Here is an 18,411-nt window from a genome sequence, read left to right on the forward strand (position 1 = left end):
AGCCATAAAAAGGCAAAATGAGGGATCCTTGTGGCAAGGGAATGTTTCTGTATCCTGACTGTATCAATGTCAGTATTCTGGTTTTAATATTGTACCATAGTTTTGCAAGACGTTATGATTGAAGAAAACTGAGTAAAGGGGACATGAGATCTCTCTGATTTATTTCTTACAATGCCATATGGACCTGAAAATATTTCAAAATAAGTAATTTATTTTTTTAAGTAATACTGTATCAGAATGGGCACAAATAAAACAGATTAATGGAATCAAATAGATGCTCCAGATACAAACTCTATCAGGTGTGGTTTTCCAGAAGCAGGCTATGAGACAAGGATATGTGTGAAAATGATTTGTTAAGAAGCATTCTCAGGAAAAACTGGTGGGAGAGATTGGTGGTAGGATCAGAAAAGAAAGGAGGCTGTAGTAAGTTGAATAGTGGCCCCCAAAGTCATGGTCTTATCCCAATCCTAATCCTACATTGTAAATGTCACCTTATTTGGAAAAAGGGCTGTAACAGGTGTAATTAAGGATTCTAAGATGAGATCATCCTGGATTATCCAGATGGGTCCTAAATCTAGTGACAGTATCTTTATAAGAAACACAGAGGAGACATACACAGAGAAAGAGGAGAAGACCATGTGAAGATGGAGATAGAAATTAGAGTGATGCAGCCACAAGCCAGGGAATGCCTGGAGCCACCAGAACCTGGAAGAAGAAAGGACACATTCACCCCTAAAGCCTTCAAAGTGAGTACAGCTTGATTTTGGATTTTTGACCTCTCAGAATATAAGAAAATAAATTTCTCTTTTTTTTTCTCCCACCTCATTCGTGGTAATTTGTTATGACAGCCCTAGGAAACTAATACAGATGTTGATACTAGGAAGTGAAGTGCTGCTGTAACAAATACCTAAAACTATGGAAGTGGCTTTGGAATTAGGTAATGGGTAGAGGTTGGAAGAATTTTGAGGTGCATGAGAGAAAAAGATTTGAACAGTCTACAAGTAGAAATATGGGCTTTAAGGATAATTCTGGTGAGATCTCAGAAGAAAGTGAAGAGCATGGTAGAGAAAATGTCTATCATCTTAGAGAATGGGGATCCCATCATGACCAGAATATGGATGTTAAAGTCATTTCTGTTGAGGGCTCAGAAGGAAATGTGAAACATGTTATTAGAAACTAGAGGAAAGGCAATTGTAGTGATACAGTGGCAAAGAACTTAACTGAATTGTGTCCTGTAGCTACTGTGGAAAGCAGAACTTTTAAGTGATGAACTTGGATAATTAGCTGAAGAAATTTCTAAGCAAAGTGTTGAAAGTGTGGTCTGGTTCCTTCATGCTGTTTCTTCAAAAATATGAGAGGAAAGAGGTAAACTGAGGAAGGAACTGTCAGGCAAAAAAGAACACAGCACTTGATGACGTGGGAGGTTCTTGGGTTATCCATATTGCAAAGGATGAAAAAATTAGTAGAGTCACTGTTGGGAAAGTATGCTCTGGAGAGATGGTCAAGGATGCAGCTGGACAAACTTTTTGTAAAGAGATTAAATATGTGACTCATGGATCCACTCAATCATCTCAGCAGAGTCAGAAGTAGAGATGGGGTTATTCAGAAAAGATCTCTGGAGGACTCTCTGTCTATGGCACAGTCTCATGACATACATGGGAGACCCACAAGGTTTCTGAGAATGTTGTATCAGCAGAAACACGGTCAGCTTTGCCTGAAGGGACAGAGACAGGACAAAGTGAAAGAGTGCTGTTGAATTTCCAGAATTCTACAGGGCTGTTAGAGCTGCTTAGCTATAAGCATATGCTCCCCTTCAAGAATGACTATAAGGGCAGAGCCATGGACTCAAGAGCTAGAAGCTGGAGGTGTAGGAGCAGAGGCCTACCAATCTACCATAAGTACAGAGGCCTATGGAGCTGTGTGTCCAGATGATGTAGCTTCATAACACAGAGAATTATTCTCAGGCCTTGAAACAAAATGAAACTGGCCCTGCTGGATTTCTAACTTTCTTGGGACTGATGACTCCTTTATTCCTTGCATTTTCTCCCTTTTGGAATGGAAATGTCTATCCTATTCCTGTCCCACCCTTGTACTTTGTATGTGACCTTCTGGCTTTACAGGTCAATAGATGGAGAATTTTGCCATTGGATGGGTTACACCTAGAGATTCATTCATATCTGATTTAGATGACCTAGATGATGAGATTTTGGACTTTTTGAACTGATTTAGATGAGGGTTGAAACTTTTGGAAATGTTGGAATGGAGTGAATGTATTTTGCATGTGGGACAGATGTGAATTGTGGGCCAGAGATTGGACTGTAGCTGAGTTGAATGGTGGGTCCCCAAAGTACATGTCTATGTCATAATCTCTGGAACCTGTGAATATGGTCTTATTTGGAAAAAGTTTCTTTGCAGATGTAATTAAATTAAGGCTTTTGAGATGACATTAGCCTGGATTATCAGGATGGGTCCTAAATCCAATGACAAGTGTCTGTAAAGAGACACATATAGGACAGACTGAGAAGACCATGTGAATACAGAGGCAGAGACTGTAGTTGTGCAGTCACAAGCTAAAGAATGCCAGGGGCTTCCCTGGTGGCGCAGTGGTTGAGAGTCCGCCTGCCGATGCGGGGGACACGGGTTCATGCCCCGGTCCCAGGAAGATCCCTGGGCCCGTGAGCCATGGCCGCTAAGCCTGCGTGTACGGAGCCTGTGCTCCGCGACGGGAGAGGCCACAACAGTGAGAGGCCCGCGTACAGCAAAAAAAAAAAAAAGAATGCCAGGAGCCACCAGAAGCTGGAAGAGACAAGGAAGGATTATTCCCCAGAGTCTTTGGAGGGAGTGCAGCCCTGTCGACAACTTGATTTTGGATTTCTGTCCTCCAGAACTGTGAGAGAATGAAGTTTTGTTATTTCAAGCCACCCAGTTTCTGATAATTTGTTATGGCAACCTGAGGAAAATAATAAAGGGACCATGCAAGAGTGAAAAAGCCTGCAAGGTTCTACAGGGTACCCATTCCAGTGATCTACTGTAGCAGATAACTTCTACATAGCAACCAATCCCAAAGCAGTGGCTTAGGACAATAACAATCATTTGTTTTGCTTACAAATTTTGGAGTTGTCTGAGCTTAGCTAGACATTTTTCACTCAAAGTCTCTTAGATGGTTGAACCAGAGGGTGATTAGAGCCAGGGTCATCTTGAAGGCAACTTCCCTTACATGTCTGGCACCTGGACTGGTAAGACTCAAACAACAGGGGGCTGGAGCAGGTGGGGTCACTTCGCCATCTCTTTTTGTGTGTATGCGGTCCCCACATGATCTCTCCACGTGGCAGCAGCAATCTACTGTAGAAGTTGTCACAATGTACATCCAGATTCAAGCAAAGAGAACATAGACTCTACCTCTTGATGGGTGTGTCAAAGAATTTGCACACAGTACCCCTGACTCATTCTAGAGGAGATGGTGAGGTTTACCCCTCAGAATCGTCTTGCTCTGTGCAGCCAGGAAGCTCCAATATTTTATTCTCCAGCAACCATCAGTCACCCACCCAGTAAAGGGCTGCCTGAGAAAACACGTTCTCAAATCCTTCCAGTTCTCCATGAGAGTAGGAAACATGGGTTCTGGCAGCCTGAAGGTACGCCTCTGAAAATTGCAGGAGCTGGCTGTTTGGCGAGGCAGTGTGCACAAACATGATACTGGATCCCAGGGCACCAACATCATCGGGTACATAGTGGCAACTTCATGTGCAGTGCATTAGTGCTGGTGCCATTTCACAGAATTTGGGGAAATTAGGATTACTCAAATAAATGGCACTGAGAAAAATTGTTATTCCTTTAGGAAAAAATAAAGGCCCATAACTCTCATCATACAAAAATATAATTTCCAGAATAATTAAAGAGCTAACTATAAACAACAAACTGAAGCATGGGAGGAAAACCTAAGTGTGGTGAAGATGGTCTTTCTAAGCAAGATACAAACCCACAGGCAATAAAGGAACAGACTGACACATTACATAAAAATTAAAATATAGGTATGACAAAAGACAATGTAAAAATCTAGACAGGAATTGGGCAAAAATAATTGTCACATATGAAATTAGATGGTTTTTCTAAGCAAGATACAAACCCACAGGCAATAAAGGAACAGACTGACACATTACATAAAAATTAAAATATAGGTATGACAAAAGACAATGTAAAAATCTAGACAGGAATTGGGCAAAAATAATTGTCACATATGAAATTAGATGGTTTTTCTAAGCAAGATACAAACCCACAGGCAATAAAGGAACATACTGACACATTACATAAAAATTAAAATATAGGTATGACAAAAGACAATATAAACAACTAGACAGGAATTGGGCAAAAATAATTGTCACATATGAAATAGGAAAATATAAGATATTCAGAATGCATAAAGAGCTTCCATACATCCATTAGAAAGTGAAAAATAACTAATAGAAAACTGGGCAAAGAATATGAATTGATGATTCACGAATGGACTACAAATGCCAATAAACATATAAGAATAACCGTGAATAACCAGCAGCATGGAAAGTAAAATTCAGTGAAGAGACATTTTATCTCCATTAAATTAAATTGGCCAAAAATTTTAAAAGATTGATAATATCCATCATGAGATAGACTATGGATACACTTTCGAACATTTAAAATTGGTTGAGCCATTCTGGAGAGCAGTATGGCACTATTTATCGGCATTAACATGCATACTGAGTAAAATTCGACTTTGAGGAAACTTGCCAGACATACCCCAACACGCACAGAAAGACAATAGGGCACATCGATGTTTACTGTAGCATTGTTTGTAATAGGTGAAAAAGTAGAAAAAAACTAAGTGTTCATCAATAGGAAAATGTTTAAATAAAATGGAAAGAGAAATATACATAACAAATTATTCCAATAAATAGGCTTCTTCGTTGATTAAAAACACAAGATTTATAGCCAAAAAAAGAATGGAAGAAAAGCAAATTGTAGAACGATATTGTCCCTATGCTCCCGGTTAAATTTAAGAAATCCAACCGAAGTGTGTGTGCACACCACGTTGGGATACATAGGCTCTTGAAGGTTCCACACCAAACTCCTATTATGGCTTAATACCTGCAAGGCCTTAGGCTAGGCTTTATACACAGTAAGTGCTATATAAGAGCTGTCTATTTTTTTTTACGATAATGCATTCCTGCATTACTTACGTAATTTAAAAGTAAAGAATATGTTTGCGATTGCATTAATAACTCCCTGCACCCAACTGCCTGCGAAGGGCGAGGGCCATTTATTAAAATCTCTCCATCCGGAGAGCCCAACACGGGGTCTGGCACATAATGGCCGCGTTGTGAACACCTGCTGCGGGGACCAGCCTGCCGCTTCCCACCCCTCCCCGCACCCAAGTGAGACCCCAAGTTGACCTTTCACCCCTAAACCTTCCTCAGCCAGCGCAGCCACCCGCCGCCCAGTACACAGGCGCGAGAAGGCGGTGCCCAACTGACGGCGACCCCGCCTTCCGGGCGTATAGACGTCACTGGACCGCGCCGCGCAATATCTGACGAGCCTGTGGCCCGCCTTCCGGAAGGAAACCCTGGCGGCTAACTATGGCGACGGTCGCGGAGCAGTGGGTGCTGGTGGAGATGGTACAGGCGCTCTACGAGGTGAGCCTGGCGGCCCCAGGCGTCCACGACCACACCCAGCCCTGGGGAAGTGGGACGTTTTGTGTGGATTTTTGGCCTGAGGCCTGGGCGGGGCTGGCCCGGTTATGCCCGGACCCCCGGCGTCCCTCGCTGGAAAGGCTCATAGGCGCACACATTTCCCAGTGGCGGAATGTAGGGAGGCACCGGCGAGAGCCGGAGCCGGGGGTCTTGTATTGTGCTGCTGCGAGCACGGAGCCCTCTCCAGGTCCTGCCCGAATACAGGAGAGAGGCTAGTCAAAAACAAGAGTTGGGACTGATGGTAAAACGGAGTGATGAAAGTAGAGTGGAAAATCTCAGTCTGGTGAGGTCCTGGGGAAGACAGGTTCTCGGAACTGTGGAGCAGGGAATAGGGGAAAGAATTGTAATAAGTTGGACTTTGTTTTTGTTGGGACGTGGGGTTAGAAAGGAAGCCGAATGATTTAGGTATGTGAAATAGTTTGTCATTCTTCCGCCTACGTCCCATTTTCTGTCTTGTAAAGATACAACTATTTTAGTAAAATTTTAAAGAAAGACCAGTTAGGAGCTTTTTTGAAAATATAAAATTTAAATGTCAGTCTCGGAGAATGTTCATTCATTTGACATTTAGTGAGTTTCTATGCATTGTGCAATGGAACTTTTCTGCGTGTTCTCTGAGCTGTTCAGTACAGTAGCCCCCTAACCACATGTGGCTGTTAAGCACTTGAAACGTGGCTAGTGCAACTGAGGGGCTGAATTTTTCATTTAATTTAATTTAGATGTGTATTTAAATAGTTGAATGGTGCTAGTGACTACAGTATTGGACAGCAGAGATCTAGATGCTAGGAATAGTGCAATGAGGGAACAGGTAAAAGTCCCTGTGCTTACAGAGCTTACATTCACTTAAAGTGAATCTGTTTTCTTTTGATAATTTTCTTAAAACTTAATATAGCGCTTACTGGTAAGGGTGATGATGCAAGATGTATTATTGCAAAACCCATCAGGACTTTTTGAAAAAAAAAAAAACAGTTAAGAGAGCAAATAGAGCCTAGGTGATGTCCAGCCTTAGGTAGATTATAGTGACTAAGAAGAACCACTAAAATTTAAGATTTCCTTTTTTAGAAATGAATAATTTCTACTATATATTGTTGCTGCCTTTTTGAAGACTGCCCTTTGACAATGTAACTTCTCATACCCTGGTATTGACCATGAGTGAGACTTGAGAGAAGGTCTCCTTGATGTAACATTTCCTAGGGAAGAAAAGAAGCCACATTTGTGATTTTTATTAATTCAGTAGACATTTCAACTTTTCTTAGGATTTCTTTGTGGAGTGGAATGTTTAGTGACTTGGACTTATGTTTGTCAACTATAATCCAATTATTGATAAAACCAAAAGGATTTTTTTAGTAGAGTCCTCATTCTTAAATGAATTATAGTCAGGAGGGATCAGCAAATTTTAAAAATAGTCTTAGATTTCTGGTTTTGCTTCTAATTTCTGTGCACAGTGTATGCAGAATTTGAGGAGTCTTGCTGTGTACCCATACATATGTAGCATGTATGTAGTTTTAAAGTCATTTGTCCAATGACCTGAAAGTTTATTTATGAAATTGCCAGCAGTTTCCCTGGTCCCCCCTTCTGAACTTTTTTAACTGTTGTGAATCATCATTGCTTTCTTTTTGTCTAATGTTTGAAAATAATTTGTATTTACGTTTCTAAATACCTCTTTTTTTTTTAACATCTTTATTGGAGTATAATTGCTTTACAATGGTGTGTTAGTTTCTGCTTTATAACCAAGTGAATCAGCTGTACATGTACATATATCCCCATATCTCTTCCCTCTTGCATAAATACCTCTTTTAAATGACTTTCCGATGACAACCTATTGGAATGTAGCACCCCATAACTGACTTATGGAGGTTTAGTTGATATATGAAATCTTTTATATGCACTTACTGTATCTAGTTGTGTAAGACATAAAAGTCAGCCTGGCTTTTATCCTGGAAATGTACAGTTGAAAAGAAGACCTGATGCGGATAATTTCATTAAGGTACCTTTATGGATGTTGACATGGAAAACACTACATACTTTGGGGAAACTGGTAGAAAAGAGACCTGCTATTTCTTTAAACACTTATAAAGTCTTTTTTTCTCTGCCACATTCCAAGGAGAATTTAAAGAGGCCTATTGGGGATACAGGAATTATAGTAAATTGTGCAAAAGTCTTTGAGAATTATGGAAACTGGTGTCCAAATAATTCTCAATTTATCCATGGTATGTGGGGGTTGTAGAAGGCTTGTGAAGCTGTGAAATGTTTGTTACAGTTATTTCTCACCAGTAAAAATATAAATTACCTGAAGGATCTGATAGTTGATATTGTTAGACTATTGGAATTCTGTGTCAGATTTAACTTTTAAAATTAATTTTTATTCCTAACGCTGCAGTTTTAGAGATTTTTCATGTAGGAGAAATTGCCTTCTGTTAGAAATGGGAAAACGAATGAGTAGACATGAAGTGAGCTTTGAAAGTAAATTTTAAGAAGTAATAAATAGGTATAAAGGTCATGGGAGCAGCATATGCAGATGAATTAAATTTTATGTGCAGGTTTTGGAAATGTTTATTTCACTTCTTGTTATGCTTTTGCTTTTGACTCACTCCTAGGCTCCTGCTTATCATCTTATTTTGGAAGGAATTTTAATACTCTGGATAATCAGACTTCTTTTCTCTAAAACTTACAAGTTACAAGAACGATCTGATCTTACAGTCAAGGTAAGAAGTTAAATCTCTATTTTATTATTCGGTGTATGATTATAGTTGCTACATCTTTCAAAACAGGACTTGTGGTGGCTCAACTATAAATGTTAAAATATTTTCTGGAATGTAAGGAAATCAGGGTAAGCAAAATACGGGGAAGCCAGGGATAAAGTGAATACACAAAGGAGTACCATGTTACAGGCCTTTATACTTTGCTAGGAGTAAACAGCAGTCTGGGAACGTACTAGATGCTGGACGGGAAGCATGGATGCATGCTTGATTTCAAATGTCCGTATACAAGAAGGATTACATGAGTTGCTCAGGAAGAGCACCACTATTTCTGAAGCCTGAATGAAAGTTTCCCCTGTGGTCTTTATAAAGGAAATTCAGAGTTAGAAAGAATCCTCCCCATCCCACTGCTCTCTACCTTCCCACCCCAAATCAAATTTTGTTGTGTTCTATATGGTAAGGGACCCAGCTCAAGCACAAGCTAGGCAAACCTTAGGAAGCAGAAGTGTCGAGAGGACTTGCAGTCCTGACCACTTCGAGTCTGTTAGTACGAGGGACCAAGGGGTTTGTGGAATCCCCTACCTTCTCACGCAGGTAGGAACACTTAGTAACTGTGCCCCGGGTGTGAGAGGAAGAGCAGTTTTGACTGCGGTGTGGTTTCTGTAACTTGGATTGTTTCCTTATCCAGCCTCTGTAGCAATGTGCCAGAATACTACTTAGGGATACAGAGATGGTGAGAGATGTTTTCCCACAAAAATGCCTGAAACTTTGGTTCACAAGGCAGCATTGAGTGTGGCACAATGATGGAGCACCGCTCTTTTCTGGAGCATTCACAGAAGGAAGTGCAAGTGGAATGGAATTACAGCAATGTGGCGATTGTTCCCCTGGTTTCACTGGCTGCCCCTGCTGTCCTGATCATTAATATTTGTCATGAGATGGTCAGGCAGTATCCCCCCTAGGGGATAGGGGATATGCAACAAATGGTTCTTAGGGCAAATAAGTTTTGGAAACCTGGGTAAAGAAGACTAAAGAGGTGTCTCATTGCATGATTTCTTGTAACCTTTAATATGCCAGTGGATATTTGAACCGCTGTTTGGAGAACTGCCATAAACTTGACCATAGATCCCCACCCCCGCCCTTTTTTTTATGAATACCTGTGGGATTAGGGTGCCTTAGAACACTCTTTTGATAGTATTGCATTAAGATTGGGCTATCTGGGCCAGAAATCCTGTCTCTTCTTTTTTCCCTTGGTATTTAGGAGCTCCACGTGAATGATTATGAGGCCATGGAATAGATTTATAGCCCAACTTTTTAAGGGGTTGATCATTCCTAATATTCTTAGTTTAAGTTTAGACAAGTCAATCCACACAGATATGCATTTTAAAGAAGGATACTGAAACATAATTTTAGGATAACCCTCTAAAAGCAGAACTTACCTAGAGCAAGATTCAGTAATCACTGACATCTTACCCTAAAAGCTGTGGAAGAAAAAAAAAAACTTTATGAGTGTTTCTAAAGCTTAACTTATGGCAGCAAAGAAGAAATGCCCTTCTCAGTTTTATAGGTCTGCAGAGTCTCTTTTTTCATTATTTATTTAATTTTGGCTATGTTGGGTCTTTGTTGCTGAGCGTGGGCTTGCTCTAGTTGCAGCGAGCGGGGGCTACTCTTCGTTGAGGTGCTTAGGCTTCTCATTATGGTGGCTTCCGTTGTTGCGGAGCACGGGCTCTAGGTGTGCGGGCTTCAGTAGTTGTGGCAGGCAGGCTCAGTTGCTGTGGCTCACGCGCTGTAGAGTACAGCCTCGGTAGTTGTGGTGCACAGGCTTAGTTGCTCTGCAGCATGTGGAATCTTCCCGGACCAGCGCTTGAACCCATATCCCCTGCATTGGCAAGCGGATTCTTAACCACTGCACCACCAAGGAAGTCCCTTGCAGAGACTCTTGAATACCAGGCAATCCTGAGTTGATTCTCAAATCTGTCTCTGTGGTAGCAAGTGGACAGTGTGCACGATACATACTTCAGGCTTGTTCAGGCTGCTGTTCTGTGCAGTCATTGGCAGAAATAGATGAGGAATTTATTGACTGATTTATTCAGCCAGCAGTTTTGAGTGCCTGAGCATCAGGTGAATATGCTCCTAGCCATGCCCTAGAATTGCCTATTAGGAGAAAAATGCACAGAAGCATTTAACAGGAGTGTGAAGATAGAAGTATTGAGAGTGGGCCTATGTAAGGCAGGATTTGCTGTGGCTGTCATGTTCATCAGGTGCCTCATCTCATCCTGTACATCCAGACTACATTTTCAAAATTACATTGTTTTCTAGTTCGAGAAAGCGTAAGAAACTCAAAATAGTCAAAACACTTGGAATGCATGAAATAACAGGTAAAAGGAATAAAGTAGTTTTTTATGAGAAATTTCCAAACAACTAAATCCTGTTACAATAATTATTATGAGAGTCTTTTGGTATATTTCAGTTACTTCTGAATCCTTGCCAATGGCTTGTAGAAACAGTGCTTTGTAGTCTAGTTGATCCCTTCCTGTGACAGCCATGCCTGTAAGAACTTAAGGCATGGCTGTCTGTCATATCTTGCAGTAGAGGCTGAGCTCCCTTACCTGCAGTCATGCCTCTCACCTTTGTGTTATAGACTTTTAGTTTTATCATCAGTAGCAGTTATACTTCCTACTTCCCACAGTGAAAAATCCTGAACATAGAAATAAAATTTTTAAGAAATTTCCAGTCAGCCACAAAGCTTCATGGAAAAAGAACCTTTAGCCTGAGATAAGGAAAGAGGTGAGGGGTTAAGTGCACAAAACTCAATAGTGATTCTGTGTCATTTCCAGGCACAGCAGCTGGATGTCTGTGTCTAGCAGTGTGTTCATTATGATGGTTCCATTACAACAAACAGTTTAGATACCGCTAGAGTTGCTGTCCAGTAAGTAGCACTGCACTGTATTTTAACTGCTTTTCTCCTGTAGGAAAAGGAAGAATTGATTGAAGAGTGGCAACCAGAACCTCTTGTTCCTCCTGTCTCAAAAGACCATCCTGCTCTCAACTACAACATCGTTTCAGGGTAAATTGGTTTTGCTAGTCAAGGGCTTATATTTGGTTTCCTGTAGGTAAACTCAACAAAGTACACAGTGGTTTATATAGTATTCCTTTTTTTTTAACTGAAATAAGACTTTCAGAAATTTCTGGAGATCAGAAACTTTTTTAATAGTCTTCAATTTGGGTTTCCAAGTTTTTCCCTTTTTAAAAATATATATATATTTTTAAAAGCAGGGGCTTTCCTGGTGGCACAGTGGTTGAGAGTGCGCCTGCCGATGCAGGGGACATGGGTTCGTGCCCCGGTCCAGGAAGATCCCACATGCCGCAGAGCGGCTGGGCCCGTGAGCCATGGCCGCTGAGCCTGCGTGTCCGGAGCCTGTGCTCCGCAACGGGAGAGGCCACAGCAGTGAGAGGCCCGCGTACTGCAAAAAAAAAAAAAAAGTAATACACACACATAATATTTCAAATGGGAAGACAGTTAAAATGAAAAACAGCATTCCTACTTTTTCCCACCTGGATTGCTTCTGATTTTAGATCTGTTGAAGGTTACCTTCATAACTAGATATTAGCAGTATGCTTACATTACTGTTTCTTGATTGATTAATGATAGGCAGTGCCTGTTGACTTTCACAATATGAATTATGAAACTTCAGCTCACTTATGCTACCTACCTCCTGGCTTCCAATGTTTTATTTTTATTTTTATTTCTTAAATTTTAAGTATACAGAAAATATCAGTCACATATGTATCTACCACCCAGAAGTAATAGGTATTAACATTTTGCTATCTTTACTTTAAATCTATTTTTTAAAAGAAATAAAGCATTAGAAATGCAGTTGACCCTTGAACAGTATGGGGGTTAGGGGCCCTGACCCTCTGGGCAGTCAAAAACCTGCATATAAATTAGAGTCAGCCCTCCAGATACCCAGTTCCTCTAGATATGTGGTTCTACATCCATGGATTCAACCAACCGTGGATCATGTAGTACAGTAGTATCTACTGTTGAAAAAAATCTGTGTATAAGTGGACCTGCACAGTTCAAACCCATGTTGTTCAGTGGTCAAGTGTATCACTAAAGAAATCCCTTCCCATCTATCACTTACTCTTGCCTCCCAGGCAAGATAACCACCATCTTGAAGTTGGTAGATGTTTTTCCTTTGCTTATATTTATACTTTTGCCACAGCATGCCTGTTGCCATGAAAGTGTTTAGTATTCTATTTTAAAATATGATGTAGGCTATTCTCCTGAGTATGTCCTTCTACTTCTGGTCTGATCTGAGAGAGGCTTGTATTCTTCACTTTCACAAATTTCTTTGGTCTCATGAAAGTTTTACTTCTGAAATCAGACTGACCAATCATTAATGTTATGGTTATAAAATCCTTCCTACCACAAACGTCTAATTTGCCTGTTTTCCATATGACAGTCAGTTGTCCCAACATTATTAGTTGAATAGTCCATTTTTTACCTACTGATTGGAAATTTCCCTTCTTTCATATGTCAAGTTCCCTTATAAAGGATCTGTTTCTGGCTTTATTTCTATTCTTTTGGTATATTTATCTCTCCCTGTGCCAGAACCTCGCTTATACCACAGCTTAATAATAGGCCTTGACTAGAGTGAGTCCTTCACCTCCTTGTTCTTCACAATTGTCTAGGCTATCCTTGACTCTTCACTATGAGTTTAGGTTTAGCTGATCAGATTTGACCAGAAAATGGGTTTGGGTTTGTGACTAGTAATGCATTGAATTTATGGATTAATTTGGAGAGAGTTGGTATATTGCTAATACTGAATCTCTTCACCACGTACCTTGTGTGTCACTTGTATACTTAGGTCTTTTATGTCTCTGAGAGAAGTTGCATAACATTCTTCATAGAGATTTTGCTTAACTATTTTTTTGCTACTTTTTATTTGGAAATAATAGTAGATTCACATGCAGTTGTCAGAAATAATACAGAGAGATTTCATATACCCTTCATCAGTTTCCCCCAATGGTAACATCTTGCTTAACTATAGTACAGTATCACAACCAGGAAATTAACATTGCATATCTTTTAATAGCTTCGTCTCTGGGTTCCAGAGAGTTTTCACTTCTGTCATGAAGCGTCATTTTCTTCTTGTTTCTGTGTTATTGCACTTGCTAGGATACCTACCATGCAGTGTTGAATAGGAGTGGTAACAAGGGCCTCTGTATCCTGTTCCTGATGGCTTTTAAGGGATAACCTGTATGGTGTTATAAGCCTTCCTTTCTCTTCCTAGTTTGCTAAGGGAACTTTGTTAGTTTTAAAGTCAGTGTTAAATTTTATTAAATTTTATCTTTATCTATTGAGATGGTTGTGACTTTTCTTCTCTAATCCATTACTATATTAAATTGTACTGATTGAATTTTTTACATTAATTAAGCATATACATAAATTTTTATGAGAAAAATTGCAAGCAACCATGCCACTCATCCGTACCCCAGATTCCAGCTCTGTAGACTTGCAGAAAGATGGGAGATTTACTCTCTGGAAAGGCTAAATATAAATTGAAAGTCCTAAGAATGTGTGAGGAGGCGAGTGCCATTCTAAAAACAGAAAGCAGGTATATAATGAATAATGGGATGCTAATCCCGTTTCCTCCAACTCAGCTTTCAGAAAGTTGGAAACCAGATTTATATCCTCATATACACCTCACTGGAGGATTCCTCTCTGGTGAAACTCAGAGTCAAGAGAGTAAAAACAGCAAATTTTGAGTTTGCGGTCTCCACAGATGAATAAACAAGCCTATGTCTCATTATCATAGAGTGAAGCGCACCATCAGTCAAGAAGCCAAGCCCATTTACACAGTGCTTGCAATTAGCATTTCAGTGTCTTATTCTTAAAAATGGGTGGACAACCTTAAATTATGGTCCATTGATTTTCAACAGAATGCCAAGACAATTCAGTAGGGAAAGAATACTCTTTTTAACAGATTGTGATGGGACAACAGGATATACACATGTAAAAGAATGATGATGGACCCTGACCTCACACCATGTGTAAAAATTAGCTCAAAATTAATCATGGGCTTAAATTTAAGAGCAAAAACTATAAGTTCTTAATTTAGAAGAAAGAAAACAAAAGAGTAAATCTTCATAATCTTGGATTGGCCAGAGATTTTTAGAAATGACACAAAAGCACAAGCAGCAAAAGAAAAAATAGACAAACTGGACTTCATTAAAATTAAAAACATTTGTGCTTCAAAGCCCATTACTAGAGAAATGATACAAAACCCCACAAAATGGAAGAAAATATTTTCAAGTCACATATTTGTTAAGAGGCTAGTATCCAAAATATTAAATATATAAAAAGAACTCTTACAACTCAGTGATAAACCCTATTTAAGCATGACTATTTGGTTAATTTTTATTAATTGTTGGATTTTTTTTTTTTTTTGCTTATGTTTGTTATTTTTAGCATCAGTATTGAAAAATGAGTTTAGTCTTTTTCTTTTCCCTTACTGTGCTGGCCCAGCTTTGGTATCAGAGGTATATTAGTCTTATAGTTTTCCTGGCAACACTATTTGTTGTTTGTTCTGTTGAGCATAGATTTTTAATCATGAATTAAATGTCTTCAGTGAGTTTTTAAAGCTGTTCATATTTCCTTTTTGAGTAAGTTTTGGTTACTGCCATTTAGTAATTGTTCATTTCTTCTTTTGTTTTCAAATGCATTGGCATGAAGTAATTCATAGGATTCTCTTGGGAAGTTATATGTAAAATATATACATATAACTTTGTATATAGATATATATAACAACACATCTATGGGGTTTGTGTCTCCTTTCTCACTCAAATTTGCCAAAGGTTTATCCTCTGGTTTAGTTGAGTCTCTGTTTTATTTTCTTCATTTTGAGCCTTTCCTGCAAAGGCATTGACTCTCCCTTCAGCACCGCTCTCATCAGCACCCATGTAAGGCAGCATTCTCATTTGCTTTATTATTTCCTTCATCCCCAGTGCCTGCATCTGTTCTCCTCCCCAGTAAGGTATCCCACTGTAATACGTGTATTTTGCTTTCTTTTATTATTCTATGTTATTAAAGTCATATATGTTATTATTACGTATGTATGCTTGAATCCATGTAATCTTAATATTTTATGAAAGTATGTTTTTAATTTTGTGCTCTAGACTTCATTCTGGTTTTTTTCTTACAAGTTTTTTACTCGGCACTTATTTTTCAACAAATATTTGAGTGCCTACCATGTTTAAGGAATGTGCTGATGAGCATGTGCGATAAATCAAAATCTTAGTTCTCTTAGGGCAGGCTGACCAAGAATGAAATAAATACAATGTTAGCTGGTGTTGAGCAGTGTGAAGAAATATCAAGCAGGGCAGAGAGGTGGAATTGCTAGATGGACTTCCTGTTCATTTCTTCCAACTGCTACCTATTATTCTATTGTGTATGGCCACCATGTTTTACTTAGTGATGGGTAAATTTAGTGATTTTCCTCATGATGGATACCTAAGCTACCCCCACTCCCCACTGCCACAAAAAAACCTGGTGATTAAACCTGATTAATGTCCTCTTGTGGACCTGTCTGAGTCTCTCTAGGGGTGTGGGACCAGAAATTGGGTACTACTCTATATGCCTGTCTCATTTCCCTATGGGACTTTCCTACACTGTGATTCTCCTGAGTTAGTATATGGGCGTTCAGTTTCCCACAGCTGTGTTTGGTAACATTGTTTTATTTTGCATTTCTCTGATTATTTGAGCCTTTAAGTATCATTTGATCTACTTATTATTAGCTGCTGGGGTTTTTCCCTCCTGTGAATGCCTCTTCATATCTTTTAGTTCTTCTTCTCCTTGATTCCCAGTCTATCTTTCGATTATCAAGAGTCCCCAGTATTGTGTAGATTTTAATCCTTGGTCAGTTTTTGAGTAGTAGTCTATTACAATGAGTCTAAGAAACTTTTTTTTTCCGATTTTATGATCTCTGAAACATGTATGAATCTTACAGCTGCTGAGAGTCATTGTCAGCTGGGAGCAGGTGAGGGCATCATTTCTTGCACACTGATGAACTTGGTCATGGCTGTGCTTACTGCCAACACCTCAGTTGAATTTTGTGCACTGCTGGTAAGTAAATCAGCGATGGAAGGAGAAATGGCCAGATCCCTCCAGACAGTTGAACAGAGGCTGCTGGGACTAAGGCTTTGAACATTCCTTTGTCAAACTCCTACTGCCTTTGGGTAATAACAGTTTACTTTCTAGAAACGTGATTCAACTGCATAAAGATGAAACTAAGAGTTTAGTCCAGTAGGAAAGTTCCAGCATCAAACTTAGAGAATGGGTGATACTGACTTGTCAAGTCATCCCAGAGATGATAGCGGAGCATCCTGCTAAGCAATGCCAGGATCCTTCTGTCAGCAGGGAGCAGAATATGTTAGCAGGGAGTATGAATACCCATGATATCCATTACGTAGCAGAGAGCAGACAGAACTGCTGACTAGAAGTTACGAATGTCTTGCCTGATTGATCTTGCTTATATTTTTCTTTTCATGGGTACAAAAGTAGAATGACAAAAATCTGTGTCAAGATAGCCCTTTCATTAAATATGAACTAAAATATAAATGATAAGAAAACATCATTGCATTTTATTTTATTTTTTTCATTTTTGGCTGTGTTGCATCTTCATTGCTGCATGCATGCTTTTCTCTAGTTGCAGCGAGTGGGGGCTACTCTTTGTAGCAGTGCACGGGCTTCTCATTGCAGTGGCTTCTCATTGTGGAGCATAGGCTCTAGGCACGCAGGCTTCTGTAGTTATGCCACACGGGCTCAGTAGTTGTGGCTTATGGGCTCTAGAGCACAGGCTCAGTGATTGTGGCATACGGGCTTAGCTGCTCTGTGGCATGTGGGATCTTCCTGGACCAGGGCTTGAACCCATGTACCCTGCATTGGTAGGCAGATTCTTAACCACTGCACCACCAGGGAAGTCCCTGCATCATTGCATTTTACTTCCTTAGTGATAGATAAAATACAGTCGATGCCATCTTAGATTCATGAAATCTAGTAAATCTCTTTATCACCCGTCTGTTAATTTTGTCTTTGGTATCTTCATTGAACCAGAATTCTAAATTTGGACTTGGTCATATTCATCCATTTTTGCCTCATGGTTTGTGTGTTTGCATACTTGTTTCAGAAATCATTTCCTATTGCAAGGTCACAAAGACCTTCTAAATTTCCCTCTGTTCCAAAATACTTTTTAGGTTTTTTTTAATATGCGTGGAATTCATCTTTGAATATGGTAATTCAATTTTATTTTTCTCCATAGAGAAAGAAATATGTGTAACTTAGTAGTTAGTGGGGGCAGCTGCTGTCATTTGCCATATATTTATATATAGGCACACCTCATTTTATTGCACTTCACTTTATTGCATTCCCATAGATACTGCACTTTTTACAAATTAAAGGTTTCTGGCAACCCTGTGTTGTCAGAAGATGGTTATCATTTGTTAGCAATAAAGTATCTTATAAAAATTAGAAAAAAGGGAGACCTTCAAGATGGCGGAGGAGGAAGATGTGGAGATCACCTTCCTCCCTACAAATACATCAGAAATACATGTACATGTGGAACATCCCCTACAGAACACCTACTGAATGCTGGCAGAAGACCTCAGACCTCCCAAAAGGCAAGAAACTCCCCACGTACCTGGGTAGGGCAAAAGAAAAAACAGAGACAAAAGAATAGGGACGGGACCTGCATCTCTGGGAGGGAGCTGTGAAGGAGGGAAAGTTTCCACACACTAGGAAGACCCTTCACTGATGGAGACAGTGGGTGGCGGGGAGGAAGCTTCGGAGCCACAGAGGAGAGCGCAGCAACAGGGGTGCAGAGGGCAAAGTGGAGAGATTCCCACGCAGAGGATCAGTGCCGACCAGCACTCAGAGGTTGAGAGCAGCACTGAGAGGCTTGTCCGCTCACACGCCCGGGCGGGTGGGGGCTAGGAGC

At 39.9% G+C, this 18,411-nt stretch overlaps 1 protein-coding gene across 3 annotated transcripts in view; it reads left to right on the forward strand.

Annotated features, from left to right (window-relative positions):
* Window positions 1-5,555: 5,555 nt before the first annotated feature.
* The window catches only part of SPTLC1 (serine palmitoyltransferase long chain base subunit 1), an 86,666-nt gene continuing 73,810 nt past the window's right edge, over window positions 5,556-18,411 (forward strand). For 2 of the 3 annotated variants that reach the window (XM_089912901.1, XM_022560686.2), the window contains exons 1-3: window positions 5,556-5,663; window positions 8,315-8,422; window positions 11,386-11,480. In XM_089912901.1, coding sequence (XP_089769027.1) covers window positions 5,607-5,663; window positions 8,315-8,422; window positions 11,386-11,480 — 260 coding nt within the window. In that variant the 5' untranslated portion in view covers window positions 5,556-5,606. Of the gene's footprint in view, window positions 5,664-7,620; window positions 7,705-8,314; window positions 8,423-11,385; window positions 11,481-18,411 lie in introns of those variants that run through there. The other variant, XM_089912904.1, reaches the window with a different exon arrangement.

Source organism: Delphinapterus leucas, chromosome 6, assembly GCF_059928025.1.
Source record: "Delphinapterus leucas isolate spDelLeu-1000000601 "Yukka" chromosome 6, BTC_Dleu_Yukka2, whole genome shotgun sequence".
Taxonomy (NCBI): domain Eukaryota; kingdom Metazoa; phylum Chordata; class Mammalia; order Artiodactyla; family Monodontidae; genus Delphinapterus; species Delphinapterus leucas.